At 51.4% G+C, this 14,599-nt stretch overlaps 1 protein-coding gene across 2 annotated transcripts; it reads left to right on the forward strand.

Annotated features, from left to right (window-relative positions):
* The first annotated feature begins 7,616 nt into the window (after nt 1-7,616).
* Nucleotides 7,617-14,599, forward strand: Slc25a47 (solute carrier family 25, member 47). 2 transcript variants are annotated; one of them, XM_011243981.3, is made up of 6 exons: nt 7,617-7,729; nt 11,133-11,176; nt 11,487-11,558; nt 12,000-12,182; nt 13,078-13,402; nt 13,723-14,599. In XM_011243981.3, the coding sequence occupies exons 1-6, from the start codon at nt 7,693-7,695 to the stop codon at nt 14,001-14,003; spliced, it is 942 nt and encodes a 313-aa protein (XP_011242283.1). In that variant the 5' UTR covers nt 7,617-7,692; the 3' UTR covers nt 14,004-14,599. The 2 variants fall into 2 exon arrangements, with proteins under 2 accessions (XP_011242283.1, NP_001012310.2); NM_001012310.2 differs by lacking the exon at nt 7,617-7,729 and adding an exon at nt 8,913-8,991.

The following is a 14,599-nucleotide window of genomic DNA, read 5'->3' on the forward strand; positions in this document are numbered from 1 at the left end:
AGTTGGCAAAGAAGATGCTTTGCCGTGAGCTCAGGCTGGTCACTGTCATAGAGGGCATGTTACTCCGTAAGTATCAGATGTGGCCAAAGGGAGCCCTGGGCAGCTCCAGAGACTGAAGGAGAAGGTTAGCGAAAGATGTCTAGTGTCTTGGAACCAGGAGTTCTGTGAACTTTTGTGGGGTTTTAGGCCATGTCCAAAACTTCTGCTTCCCCTCCCAGCCTTAGAGGTAACCCTGGGCAGAGAGATTAGCTTCTCCCTCCCTTGTGTGGGGCTCTGTGTCTGCTCTACCAAGCTTTTGTGCCAGGTAGGGTGAAAAGCATGAAGGGTGTGGTTCACCTCTAAGTGTAGCCCCTGTAAAGGTCTTTCTGATCACAGCGAGAATGTCTGGCAGCTAGCAGGGGCTACACAGTAAAAACTCTACTGCCCCAAACTGCTGCTCCAAGCTCTGCTGCCCCAAGCAGCTGCTACCCCACTAGCCATGTGTCTGTTCCTGGCCAGGCAATTCCTGCACGTATGAGATGTGTCCCACACCACAGTGACCCATTCACTCCCCTGGCTCCCTAGAGCCACCTCTGCTTGCTGCCTGCCAAGAAGGCCTCTCTCAGACGGCTCTGCTGGCTCCGCTAGCTCCTCTTTGGCCTCCAGCATAGCCTATCTGAGGACAGCCTGTGCAGGTTGCAGCCATGGGGCTGGAGGGATGAGTCAGTTAAGAACGCTTCCTGCTCCTCTAGAGGGCTTGCGTTGGTTTCCCAACACCATGTTGGGTGGTTCACAAGTCCCCGTAATTCCAGTTTCAGGAAATCCAATACCTTATCTAGCCTTTATGTGTTTGGGGGGGTGCGGGGGTAGGCACACATGTGTGCACAGTATGCATTTTTTTAAAAAAGCATGTCTGCCCTAATACTAATACTCTTCAAACTATTCCACAAACAAGAAACAGAAGGAACACTACCCAATTCATTCTATGAAGCCACAGTTACTCTGAGTATTCCCCCTTAGAGATGGAACAGTTTCTGTCTGATCAGGAACTTCTCAAAATTTCCTTTCATAGAGGAAACTTCATATAAGAGATTTTTTTCTACTTCTATCATGGTAATTTTCCAAATAGATTGTAAAAACTGATTGAGTGAGTGCATATTACTTTTAGCTTCAGAAGGTATCCTGTATATTTAAGAGGCAGTTAACTATTATACATTATTTTGATGACTTAAAAATGTCAATACTGGGTTGTATATTTTAAAGTAAATTTTATTAGTTTAATAAAAAAATAATAAAAAATTAAAAAAGCATGTCTGCAAAATCTTTGGCATTCTGTCCTTAAAAGGTGGAGCCTAGGAACTGGGGATGTAGCTCAGGGGTTTATCACTTGCCCTGCATGCATGAGGTCCTAGGTTCCATCCCCAGCACTGGAGGGTGAGGAATGTGAGGAGAACTGTACTGAATGGTTTATACTGTAAGGAAATATGTAAGGAACGTGTAACCCGGGATGGGCTAATAAAGGATTTGTCTATCTAGGTTGTGAAGCAGAACAGGGACAATCTATTGTGAGTTGTCTGAGTGTCTTAGTTAGGGTTTTACTGCTGTGAACAGACACCATGGCCAAGGCAACTCTTATAAGGACAACATTTAATTGGGGCTGGCTTACAGGTTCAGAGGTTCAGTCCAGTATCATTAAGGCAGGAGCATGGCAGCATCCAGGGAGACATGGTGCAGGAGGAGCTGAGAGCTCTAAATCTTCATCTGAAGGCTGTTAGCAGAATACTGACTTCCAGGCAGCTAGGCTGAGGGTCTTAAAGCTCATGCCCACAGTGACATGCCTACTCCTACAAGGCCACACCCACTCCAACAAGGCCACACCCACTCCAACAAGGCCCTAGCTCCTAATAGTGCCACTCCCTGGGCCAAGCATATACAAACCATCACGCTGGCTTACAGCCACTGGCTGCAGGTTATTCCTCTGGGTGTTATGGTCCTGGACAAGAAGTGGATCCCTAGGCACCCAGGTGAAGACTCCTGGACAAGAAGAGGAAGGAAGGAAGTTGAAACCCAGGATTAGAAACGTTGGGGCCTGGAGAGATTGTTCAGCAATTACAAACATGTCCTGCTCTTGCTGAGGACCCAGGTTTGGTCCCCAGCACCAGTGTTGGGTGGCTCACAACCATCGGTACTCCAGTTCAGTGGCCTCATGCCATCTTCTGGCCTCTGCAGGCACGTGCATACTTTTGGTGCACATGAGAACAGACACACACAGGCTGGAGAGATGGCTTGGTGGTTACAAGTACTGACTGCTCTTCCTGAGGTCCTGAGTTCAATTCCCAGCAACCACATGGTGGCTCACAGCCTGTAACAGGATCTGACACCCTCTTCTGGTGTGTCTGAAGAAAGTGACAGTGTGGTGAGTACTCACATACATACAATAAATAACTCTTTAAAAAAAAGCATTATTAAAAAAAAAAGAACAGACACACACATACACATAAAATAAAATTTAAAAGATTTTTTAGAGGAAAAAAACATTTAAAAGTCATTGTGCTGGATTTGGCAGTTCATGTCTGTGCTTCCCACACTCAGGAAGCTGAGGCAGAATCTCTCTTTGACTTGATAGCATCTCAAGTAGCCCACTCTGGCCTCACATGGGCCATGTAGCAACGAATTACTGATCCTCCTGCATCCAGCTCCCAAATGTTGGGGTTATGGTCATGTGTCATCACGTCCAGCAGGAGCTTGCAAGGTCCCTTTATGTCATATATCCTGAGGCCTGGGTTGTGTGGCTCTCTCAAGTTGTGTAAAGCAAGAAAGTGAAGCAAGAAGGTGAGTCGAATGTGTCCAGACCCTCTGTGGTGACTCAGAAAGCCTGTGTTCTCCCAAGAGCTCTCTGTGGTAGCCCCAGGCATGGGCTATGATATCCAGGTAAAGGAGGACTAAAAGTGGCCTGGATACCAGTAATAGCTACCTAGCCCATGGCAGGATGTGACCCCATTAGACACCCCTTGGGCCTTTTCTGTTGTCCTCGCAGACTTGAGATCCACTGCCTACTAAGAAAGTCAAGACTCAGGGAGGTTGTGTCTCTGACCTGGGGTCACACAGCTAGACAAGGCAGCTCTCCATAACACACCTAGGCTCAGGGTACTGCACCTTCCCAGTGCACACATACAGAACTCCCTGGCAGAGGTTTCTTCCTTCCTCACCACATTCTTGATCAGCTCCAGCAAAGGGAATGAGGTGGCCTCAATATTTCACAGGCCCCTTCATGACGACAGTCGCTCCAGGAGGAGGCAGGGCAGGCACAGGCAGCTCCATGGTCTGTCTGTTCCTCAACTGGTTTGATTGTGGACTACAGCAAACCTTACCTTCCATGGCCTCGGGTAGCCTTTAGCCTCTCGTTCCCACACCTTCCTCCTATCATCCCAGCCTTTGTCTGTTCCTTAGGCATCTGTCTATCCATCTGTCCATCTGTCCGTGCTCCATCTTTGCCTCTATCTATCTCTTACTCATTGATCATTCTGTTTCTTCCCACCCACCTTCCCCAGGCTTATCTGTCCACCCATTTCTTCATCTCTGACTCTACCTTTTTGTTGCTCCATCTATCCATTTCTACCCATCTGTCTTAGTTAGGGTTTTACTGCTGTGAACAGACACCATGACCAAGTCAAGCCTTATAAAGGACAGCATTTAATTGGGGCTGGTTTACAGGTTCAGAGCTTCAGTCCATTATCATCAAGGCAGGCATGGTGCAGGAGGAGCTGAGAGTTCTACATCTTCATCTGAAGGCTGTTAGCAGACTTTCAGGCAGCTAGGATGAGAGTCTTAAAGCCTACACCCACAGTGACACACCTACTCCCACAATACCACACCCACCCCAACAAGGCCACACCTTCTAATAGTGCCACTCTCAGGGCCAAGCATATACAAGCTATCACACCATCCATCTTTCCCTTATCTGTTCAGCCATCTGTCTGTCTTCCATCTATTTTCTACCCATTCATCCATTCCACTTTTTTTTTTCTTTTGGTTTTTTGAGACAGGGTTTCTCTGTGTAGCTCTGGCTGTCCTGGAACTAACTCATTTTGTAGACCAGGCTGGCCTCGAACTCAGAAATCTGCCTGTCTCTGCCTCCCAAGTGCTGGGATTAAAGGCGTGTGCCACCACCACCTGGCCCATTCCACTTTCTATCCAACTTTCTTCTCGTTGTTTCTGTCCATCCATCTATCCATCCATCCATCCATCCATCCTTCTCTCCCTTCATCCCTTTCTTCCTCTCCTCCCTACGTCTCTATTTATCCACTCCATCCATCTGCTCGCTGACCTGTTCTCATCTCCCTCCACTTAACCACCCAGCAGCAACTCATCCTGAAGCATGTGCTATGAGTGGGGAGGAAGGCCAGCATAGGCCATCAGTGTCTATGAGAAGTTTATAGCCAATGAGCAACCAGTACATACCTACAACCAGCCATACATAGTTGTGGTTTTGGTGAGTCTAGGTCTATTTATTCAGAAGGCAAAGTGCTGGAGAAATTAGGCTCTGGTGACTCAGAAAACATGGCTGTCCCAGGGTCGCCTTTTTAATTCATAATTCTTCTGTTCTCTCTCTCTGCTAATCTGGGTGTCATGTGACTCTCCCTAGGGCAATATAAAAAAAGGCTTCTCCATTCCTGATATAGACAGCATCAGCATGCTCAGGCATAGGGAAGATATTAAGACATAGATGGAATGCTAAGGCCTAGGTTAAATGATAAGGCCTAGGTAACTGTTACCTGGTTAGCCTGCCATTATAAGAAAACTTTCTTGCCGGGTGTGGTGGGAGGCAGAGACAGGTGGATTTGTGAGTTAAGAAAACTTTCTTATATGTTGATTCTGCTGTTACTAGGAAACTTTATTATGCCCAAGTTGATTACATATTGTGTTATGTCCTGTGTCCTGGGAAACGAATCGTGATGCATGCACACACACACATTAAAGTTAGAAAGCAACTTGAGGAGTAGTTCTCTCCTCCTTCCACCATGTGGGTCCCTGAGGTCACACTCAGGTTGTTAGGCTTGTTAGCAGGCAGGCACCTTTACTCATTGAGCCATCTTGTCAGCCCAGCTAGTCATCTCTTGAAGGAACTCTTTTATATGGGATAACAGCTTGCAGATGGCTTAGTTAGAGCACAGACTGGAGTTACTTCATGTCTTAGTTACTGTTCTATTGCCGTGAAGGGACACAGTGACCAAAGGCAGCTCTTATTTTTAAAAAAACAAAAACAAAAACATTTAATTGGGGTTTTCTTAGTCGTTGAATAGTTTCAGAGGTCTAGTTCATTATCATGGTGGAGAGCATGGTTGCACATGGACAGACTTGGTGCTGGAGGGGTAACTGAGAGCTGCATCGTGAGCCATAGGCAGAGAGGAGGAGAGAGACAGATAGACACACACAGACAGAGAGACATAGACAGAGAGACAGAGACAGAGTGGAGGGAGACAGAAAGGCAGAGACAAAAGAGAGGGACAGAAGAGAGACACAGACAGACACAGACAGAGACAGAGGGAGACAGAAAGACAGACAGAAGAAAGGGACAGAAAGATAGACAGAGACAGAGAGAGACACAAAGAGGGTGAGACAGACAGATGAGAGAGACATACACAGAGAAGAGAGACATAGACAGAGACAGAAAGACAGAAAGAGAGAGGAGAGAGAGAGAGAAAGAGGGGGACTCTGAATTTGGCAAGAGCTTTTGAAACCTTAAAGCCTACAAACAAGGCCTTCTGATCCTTTTAATCATTTCAAACATGACACTTCCTGATGATTAAGCATTCAAATACGTGGAACATGGGGTCCATTCCCATTCAAACCAACACACTCTGTTTTGAGTGTAAGTGCCGAGAAATGATTCCACAGCACTGTTACACAGGTGAATGCCACCTGCTGGCACACCAGGGGGCACACACTGAGCATTTACACAGGTGAATACCACCTGCTGGCACACCAGGGGGCACACACTGAGCATTTACACAGGTGAATGCCACCTGCTGGCACACCAGGGGGCACACACTGAGCATTTACACAGGTGAATGCCACCTGCTGGCACACCAGGAGGCACACACTGAGCATTTACACAGGTGAATGCCACCTGCTGGCACACCAGGGGGCACACACTGATCACTTATTTGTTCTGTTTATGAATGCTGCTTGTGAGCCGGGCATGGTGGTGCACACCTTTAATCCCAGCACTCGGGAGGCAGAGGCAGGCGGATTTCTGAGTTCAAGACCAGCCTGGTCTACAGAGTGAGTTCCAGGACATGGACTTATCAACTAAACAAGATGGAATCCCTCACTTGGATCTCTAAAAGAGGCACCCAAGTCTAGACGGGGGCAGGCACGCTGAGTGGCTGTCACTTGGTCCCGGCCTTTTCCACAGGAATTTTGCCAGAGTGAGAACTCATCCTCTGTCCCCTGCTTCAGCATCCTCTGCCTATGACACAGCCCACTTCAAACTGACTCTTCCAGTGGCCTGTACCTACCGTGTCTGCACTTGCATCTCCTAAGACTTATTCAGTCTCCACAGACTCTCACCTATGTCCTCATGAGCTCTCTACCTCTGATTGCTGATGGCTGCAGCAGCAGGCAACTCAGGATTACTTGGCAAATCACTGTCAATGAATCTGACTTATAAATTGAGGTGAGGTGCCCATTGTTTCTGACATTGTGTGCTCAAGGCTCTTTCAGGTACTCTTAGGGTAGAGAGAGGCTGTACTGGCTAGTTTTGTGTCAACTTGACACAGCTGGAGTTATCACAGAGAAAGGAGCTTCAGTTGAGGAAATGCCTCCATGAGCTCCAACTGTAAGGCATTTTCTCACATAGTGATCAAGGGGGAAAGGCCCCTTGTGGGTGGGACCATCTCTGGGCTGGTAGTCTTGGTTCTATAAGAGAGTAAGCTGAGCAAGCCAGGGGAAGCAAGCCAGTAAAGAACATCCCTCCATGGCCTCTGCATCAGCTCCTGCCTCTGACCTGCTTGAGTTCCAGTCCTGAACTTCCTTTGGTGATGAACAGCAGTATGAAAGTATAAGCCGAATAAACCCTTTCCTCCCCAACTTGCTTCTTGGTCATGATGTTTGTGCAGGAATAGAAACCCTGACTAAGACAGAGGCCTCAAGAGACTCATGAGCCTCCTGCATCATGAAGGACACTGGACAGGGCAATGGTGGCACATGCCTTTAATCCCAGTACTTGGGAGGCAGAGGCAGGTGGATTTCTGAGTTCAAGGTCAGCCATGTCTACATAGTGAGTTCCAGGACAGCCAGGGCTACACAGAGAAACCCTGTCTTGAAAAAACTAAAAAAAAAAAAAAAAAAAAAAAATAGCAGGACACTACTAGGCCCACTCTTTTGAGAGTCTCCTGTGGGTTGTCATAGCTGCTATGCTTCGACAAGCAGCTGCTGGGTTCAGCTGGGAGCAGCTGCTGACCCACACCAGTCCTTGCAATCACCTCTGGGCTTTTCCTGGCTGTCAAGGGCTCTCTGTTTCACTTCCAGCACATCAGGTCTCTAGGACAGAGACTAGGTTGTTGTGTTTACTGAGGAGTCCTACGCTTTGGTACCTGGCATGTGTTAGTTGCATGCATCAGGAGCCTGGACAGGTGGGCTGCTGTCCAAGAACAATGACACAGTTAGAGGAGTGTCGGTGGACAGTGGCAGCTGGACCTGACTGAGATCATGGAGGACAGACACCAAGATCGGCAGAGAGAGAAAGGTGTCTGGGGTAAACTGGGGTCTTGGGCCCTACTGTTGGGGTGGATGCCCTAACCATTGGCAATATGGGACTGAAGGGGCTCGGTCCTCTTAGGTGGATAGTGTGTTTTAGGTTCCCTCATTATCCGAGGTCCTAGCTTCTTGAGTGTAACATCTGGCTCAGCTTCCTCTCTAGAGCGACAACCCATCGTCTCCCTCTCGACCTTCTGTTAATGAATTTGGCTGGCGATTCTGCAGGAACCCAGCTGGAGCTTGCTCTGTGTGTGCACAGATTTTGTGGGTGCAGAAGCAGAGGTTATAGGGAGCTCAAAGATCTTGTCACAAAGCCAGATGTCACAAAGCCAGATGGCAGTGTCAACTTCCAACCAGATGCTGAGCCATGCCCCTGCACAGGCCAGGATGGACATCGAGGTTGGCCTTGGACAGGATGCTTTCTGGCCTCTTCTGCCCTCTGCCCTCTGCCGTGGCAGCCAGCACTGACGACTTGTCTAAACATAGACAAACTGTCAGGGCGAGGGGTCATCCCTAGTTTGAAACCAGCCTGTTCAAGGCCAGCCTACGGAGAACAGAAAAACAGGTGGACACGTGGCCTCCTGATGCCCTGCCCTGAGGGTCATTCAGACAGAACTGCAGAATGCCCCATGTCAGCATGCCCCTTCCCTTCATTTGGCAGCTCTCTGGCTCGAAGGCCCCCTGTAGGGCTGCAGCCTGCGTCTTTGAGCCCCTGAACTGAACTAGCAGCCGTAGCCATAGAGACAAGGCTGCACTTTCTGCATCGGCTGGCCGCCATCAAATAGATTGGCTCTTAGGTAGTGCCTGCCTCAGGCAAGTCCCCTTTGGGGTTTTGGTGGTTCCATGATGAGAACAGGCTTTTGCTTTCCCTCCCTTTTAGGGCTGGAGGTGACATGTAAAGTGGGGTACATCTCCGAAGGGACCACTGTTTATGCCATCACCATAAGCAGTAGGAAGCCCGGCCTAATCTGAGTCTGGGGATAGAGGCAGACTTAGGTCTGGGAGCTGGCTACCTCCCATGACCTCTCACATGCTTTCCCGATGCTCGGGTCATTGGCACCCCGAACCTTGTGGGGCATGTGAGTGTGGGCATCAAAATAGCCTGTTAAACAGCCCTAGCTCCGCCTCTGCTCACAGGTATTTAAGATCTGCAGGATTTGTAGGAGCCGGCCAGTGTGGCATTGGCAGTAACACCGGAAACCTTCTCATTTTCTGTGCTGTCCATGGATTTTGTTGCTGGGGCCATTGGAGGTATAAGACTTGGATAGAGGGGCGCAGGGGCTGGGGAGGGTTGGGGTGGTGTGCTTGTGTGTGTGTATGTGTGTGGCAGCCCTGTGCAGTCAGGGTTTGAGCAGATCCATGGGCACGGACCACATAGCCTTGAAGATCAGGCAGGAGGCTGAGCCAGTCTAGAGATTCCTGGCTTGGGAGCAGGAACTTGACCCTGTGGGCTGAGATGGCTGGAGTCCTGGGGAGAGACAGAAGGTTCCAGGGAAGAATTGTGTACCCAGGAGTTCTGTTCGCAGGGAGCAGGGGCTAGATGTCAAGCAGGCCCAGCCGGATGGTTCTCTGGCCCACTGAGGCCTACTGCTAACATCTAGCTCCCCTGCGGCTGAAACTGTCTCCCTCAGAGGTGGCTGCCTGCTGGACTCCCTGTGAGCACCATTGATCCTCAGGCTGTGAGGCTACTTTGAGTGAGGCACCCTTGGCCCTGCAGCTATTGTGAAATAGATAGCTGTGGGTGGCTGTTTCTCACTGCTGGGAACAGCCTGGGGGCTAGAAAGGAAAGAGAGTCCCAGCTTCAGCTTCAGGGAGGATGGCTCCTGGCCTTGGCTCTGCTGCCAGGGTCTTGACCTACACCATCCTGAGGCTGGCTGCTCCCCTGAGTGTTGGTGTCACAGGAAGTCACATGGAAGCCACATCCTCCTTATAGCCACAGGAAAGGTCCTAGTCAGGAGAATCCTTGCTCTGTGCTGGGCCTGGGTCCCCGGTCCTAGGGACTTGGACCCAAGCCTGTCCTTGAAGAACTCTAGATCTAGAGGAGGCCATGGAATATGGGGCCTAGCAACAAGGCCATGGGACGCAGACCCTGATCAGCATGTTTCTGGGCGGAGGCACAGAAAGGAGGCCTAAGAGAGGATGGCTTTGAGGGTGGATAGGAGTTGGTAAAGTGTTTAAGAGATGTATCGGAGCCTCCTGTCAGGCACTTGCTTTATATCCTGCCCCTAGGAACTCCCTCTTCTGCTAGCCCATGGGTCTTGCCATCCTTAGGATCTTTTGTTTTTGTTTTTTTTTCGAGACAGGGTTTCTCTGTATAGTCTTGGCTGTCCTGGAACTCACTCTGTAGACCAGGCTGTCCTTGAACTCAGAAATCCGCCTGTCTCTGCCTCCCAAGTGCTAGGATTAAATATCCTTAGGATCTTTACCCTGGGGTAGAAAGCCCAAGCACTTCACTGGCCCCTGAGTTTCTTCAAAGGTTGTGCTGGCTGTATTATGGAGGCCCTGGTTCTAGAAGTAGCAGAGGGGCAAGGAAGGCATCGTAGATCTCCTGGTCCAAAGCCAGGGTTGGCATTATCAGCCTCTCTGCAAGACGAGTTAGCAGCTGTGTCCACTGTCCTCAGGTAACCAACCCACTCAGACCAGGGAATGGTTACTTAGTGGCAGGCCCGAGGCTCTGACCACCAGGCGGCCCACTGCCTGGGTCTGTGTGGGTGCTTAGAGGGCAATGGTAGGCAGTTTTGTTGTACAGAGAGCCAGATGGCAAGGAGTTGCAATTGTGTAATCTCCTGAGACATGACCCCCAGTGGCTTAAAGACCTCCCGCAGGCTCTGCCACCTCTCACACGTGGGCCTCTTGGGGGGGGGGGTTTATGCCACCACAGCAGCGGTGCACACTGTCCCACACTCACCTTCAGTTCCAGGCAACGTCCAGGGCAGGGGTCTGGGCTGCCGCCTTGACCTGTGTTCAGCATGTGCCTCTCCCCGAACCCTGGGATGTGGGGGTGTCTGCCCCCATCTTCCACACAAACACTGAGGCTTGAGGGCAAAGTTTACGTGGCTCAGAGACAGGGTTAGCCAGAGCGGAGCCAGGTGTTCTCCCAAAATGTGATGTCAGAGGGGAGGCGGAGGAATGTCTGTCCTTGGCATGGCCATTGGGAATAGCCACTGTTGGGCCAGGGTAGGGAGTGTCTAGCGAGCTTGGTAGGTGCATCCTGAGCCACAGTTACTCACCTGCAAAACAAAGGATGTAGAGAGGAGGAGCCCAGGCAGGGTCAGCTGGAGGTGGGGGAGAGGGGCTTACCTGAGGCTACCTCCTCCGTTCCTTGGGATAGGCTCTCACTGCTGACAGGGCCACCTCCTGCTGCTTCATGGGTCCCTCTCATTGCCTTGCAGGAGTCTGCGGTGTTGCTGTGGGCTACCCTCTGGATACAGTGAAGGTACAGCAAAGGCCCTGCCTTGGCTTAGATTGTGCTCAGTGTCTCTGGTACCCAGCTCTGGTCATCAGTTAGGATGCTAAGAGGACCTAGCCTCCCCGCCTTCTCCCCCCACCCCCCACCTTACTCTAATACTATTGATGGTTCCCTACGGCCCTTGGGACTCTCCATCTTTCTCATCCTGTGCCTTGTTCTAGAAGGAGCTCGCTGTCCCCACTCAGTCTACAACAGCATGTGTCACCATCAAGGGCAGAACCAGGGCTTCTATTGACTTTATGCCAGCCCTTCCCGAAACCTTCTTCCTCTCCTGCAGGTCAGAATCCAGACGGAGGCCAAATACGCAGGCATCTGGCACTGCATCCGGGACACGTATCGTCAAGAGCGGGTAGGGATGGGGCCCGATGATATGGTGGCACTTGCTAGGGATGCCTTTCCCCTTCAGCCTTAGCCTGTGGACACAGTAACTGTGCCCTGTCCAGTGGTCCCTCCGAGGCCCAAAGCTTGAGCACCTGGTATATTGATAGGGTAAAGATCCAGGGGAGAGGACAGGGGTAATTGCGTTTCTGAGGCCTGGGAGGAGCCCATCCAGGAGGTTTTCCAGGAAACTATACAAGTGATCTTGGGGCTTGGGGCAGGCAGGGGTTAGCTGAATATCACGCTGGCTCCATCATTATGGCCAGGCAGTTGTCTCTTCAACCCCTTACCTGACCTCAAACATCACCAAGTCCTGAGACCCCCAAGTCTGGAGGCCCTGGTCTGGGCAATCTCAGAGCCAGGGCATTTTCTCTTGGCTGGATCCAGTCCTTACTTGGTCTCCATCCCTCAGGTGTGGGGCTTCTACAGGGGCCTCTCACTGCCCGTGTGCACAGTGTCCCTGGTGTCGTCTGTATCTTTTGGTACCTACCACCACTGCCTGGCTCACATCTGCCGCTTCCGGTACGGCAGCACGGACGCCAAGCCCACCAAGGCTGATATCACACTCTCAGGATGTGCCTCTGGTCTTGTCCGGGTGAGTGGAGGCAGTTGAGGGTGGAAGGGTGTTGGAGGCTCCCAGAGAGTCTGGATCATCACCTTCCAGATGGGATAAGGACTGAGGCTCTGACAAGTTAGACCCTGCAGGGCATGAGGACTGTGGAGAGGAACTAGGAGGCTGTCTGGGATGGGCTAGGCTCCCTCCCAGTATACTCTAGTGGAGGGGAGGAAATGGCCATAGAGACTCTATCAGTGTGAGGACCCAGAGAAATAGCACCCACGTACCCGTGACCTTCCAGCTGGGAGGGCTCCATTGTCAGGGATGCTCGAACACCACCCAGTTGTTACCATGAACACTTGGCATCCTTCATCCCCAGTGGAGATGGAGCGTCAGGCACCACAGATGGGAACAGGGCAGCCAAGTACAGCTGATGTCCCTCATAGGCCAGAGTGGAGCATGGATAAGTCCTTAATTCTTAGAGCCCCATGAGCCAAGAGGCTAAGTGTACCTACTGGATATAGTGCAGAGACCAAAGACTGATAAGCCTAGCCAGCCAGGCTTCAGCTTCTCTGGGCTGCCATCTCATCTGTAAGAGGTGGGTGAGAAGTAAGGCCAGGGGTGGAAAGATCTGATGCATCTGAGTCCCCAGTGACCACCATGCCTTGCCTTTAGCAATGTGACTTCACCACAAACTACTGTGTTGATTATAGTCTTGCTTGAACGTAGCCACCCGGTAGGTGTTGAGCCAGTGCTCTCAGATAGGAGAGAAGCAGAAGGCCTTGGCTTTGGCCTTAATTGGGCTGAACTGGCTTTGAGCTCAGTGCCATCAAACCACTGGGGCCAGCTAGCAGCCCCAATCAATGGAAGGTTGTGTCCTCGAGTGTGTGGGCAGGCTGTAGACGTGTCCTACTCTGTTTCCTCCCTGTCCTAGGTGTTCCTGACGTCACCCACTGAGGTGGCCAAAGTCCGCCTGCAGACACAGACCCAAGCTCAGACACAGCAGCGGCGGTCCTCGGCCTCCTGGACATCTGGGGCTCCCGCTTTGTGTCCCACACCCACTGCTTGCTTGGAGCCCAGGCCTAAGTACAGTGGGCCACTGCACTGTTTAGTCACAGTGGCTCGAGAGGAGGGGCTTCGGGGACTCTACAAGGGCAGCTCGGCTCTGCTCCTTCGTGAGGGTCACTCCTTTGCCACCTACTTTCTCTCCTATGCTATGCTCTGCGAGTGGCTCACCCCTGCTGGCCATAGTCAGCCAGGTGAGTGACAGGTGGGTGGGTTGGCCCTGTGACATGGGGACTAGGAGAGGAATGTGCATCATAGAAGCACATCTTTAACCCAGGCATGCTTGTACATGTGCTCTCTTGAGCTGCGCATGCAGCCCTGTGACACCAAGTCAAGCTAACACCTGCCCTATTTTTCAAGAAGGGTTTTCTGAGGGGAGTGTGTGAGACTGTCCAAGGTCACACAGTGACTCTGTGCTAGAGGGGTTTATCTTCACTCAGTGAGTTTCCCAGGACTGGGTCCTGTCTCCAAGCAGCTTGCAGTAAGTAAGGCATGGTCACTGTCTCTCCTGCAGATGTCTTAGGTGTGTTGGTGGCTGGAGGCTGCGCTGGGGTCCTGGCCTGGGCCGTGGCCACCCCCATGGATGTGATCAAGTCACGCCTGCAGGCGGATGGGCAGGGCCAGCATCGCTACCGGGGCCTCCTGCACTGTGTGGTGACCAGTGTACGGGAGGAGGGTCCCAGGGTGCTCTTCAAGGGACTGGCACTCAACTGCTGTCGTGCCTTTCCTGTTAACATGGTGGTCTTTGTGGCGTATGAGGCTGTGCTGAGGCTCACGCAGAGCCTGCTCACATAGGCACCAGTCAGCAACATCCACGTCACACAGCAGCCGGAGGCAAAGGGGAGAACGGGTAGGCTCAGGAGCCCACGGGGCTGTCACCAGAGCAGCAGAGGACCTTCTGTGCTGTGACTGAGGGGAGGCCTGAGCTCGGACAGCCCAGCTGCTGACCACAAAATCAGGGAGTTGATCTGCCATCTGCTTGGGGGTCATGAGTCAGGATTGTGTGGGTCTGCTTGATGAGGACATGTGTCACTTGGAGTCATTTTCACCGAACAAAGAACTGTTCATTCCTGCTTGTACTGCCATGCCCATTTCAGAGCATACCTTCACCAACCCCTCTGGGTGCTAGGCCAACCTCGAAACCCAGTTCTACTCAGCATCCACCGATTCACTGTCCCTTTAGAGACAGGCTAGGGACCAGACAGCAAGCTGGTTACATCTGACTACAGGCTGGGCTGGTTCCCTGTCCTAGGCTACTCAGAGGACCGAGGAATCGGTGCAGGGCATCACCATCGCATACCCACACCACCTGTAGGTGCTGTGCTGGCCACATGAAGATCCTGGAACCTGGGTCAGGGGTGGCTGTTAATAAATGTTTCTGTGGTTGCTCA

This window comes from Mus musculus, chromosome 12 (assembly GCF_000001635.26).
Source record: "Mus musculus strain C57BL/6J chromosome 12, GRCm38.p6 C57BL/6J".
NCBI classification, from domain to species: domain Eukaryota; kingdom Metazoa; phylum Chordata; class Mammalia; order Rodentia; family Muridae; genus Mus; species Mus musculus.

Excerpts from the sequence above, each read along its gene's own strand:
- Slc25a47 (XM_011243981.3), top strand. The coding sequence starts at position 7,693 with ATGGAGGACAGACACCAAGATCGGCAGAGAGAGAAAG. Across the intron at positions 12,183-13,077 it reads GTGCCTCTGGTCTTGTCCGG|GTGTTCCTGACGTCACCCAC; the intron begins GTGAGTGGAGGC and ends TCCCTGTCCTAG. Across the intron at positions 13,403-13,722 it reads TGCTGGCCATAGTCAGCCAG|ATGTCTTAGGTGTGTTGGTG; the intron begins GTGAGTGACAGG and ends TCTCTCCTGCAG.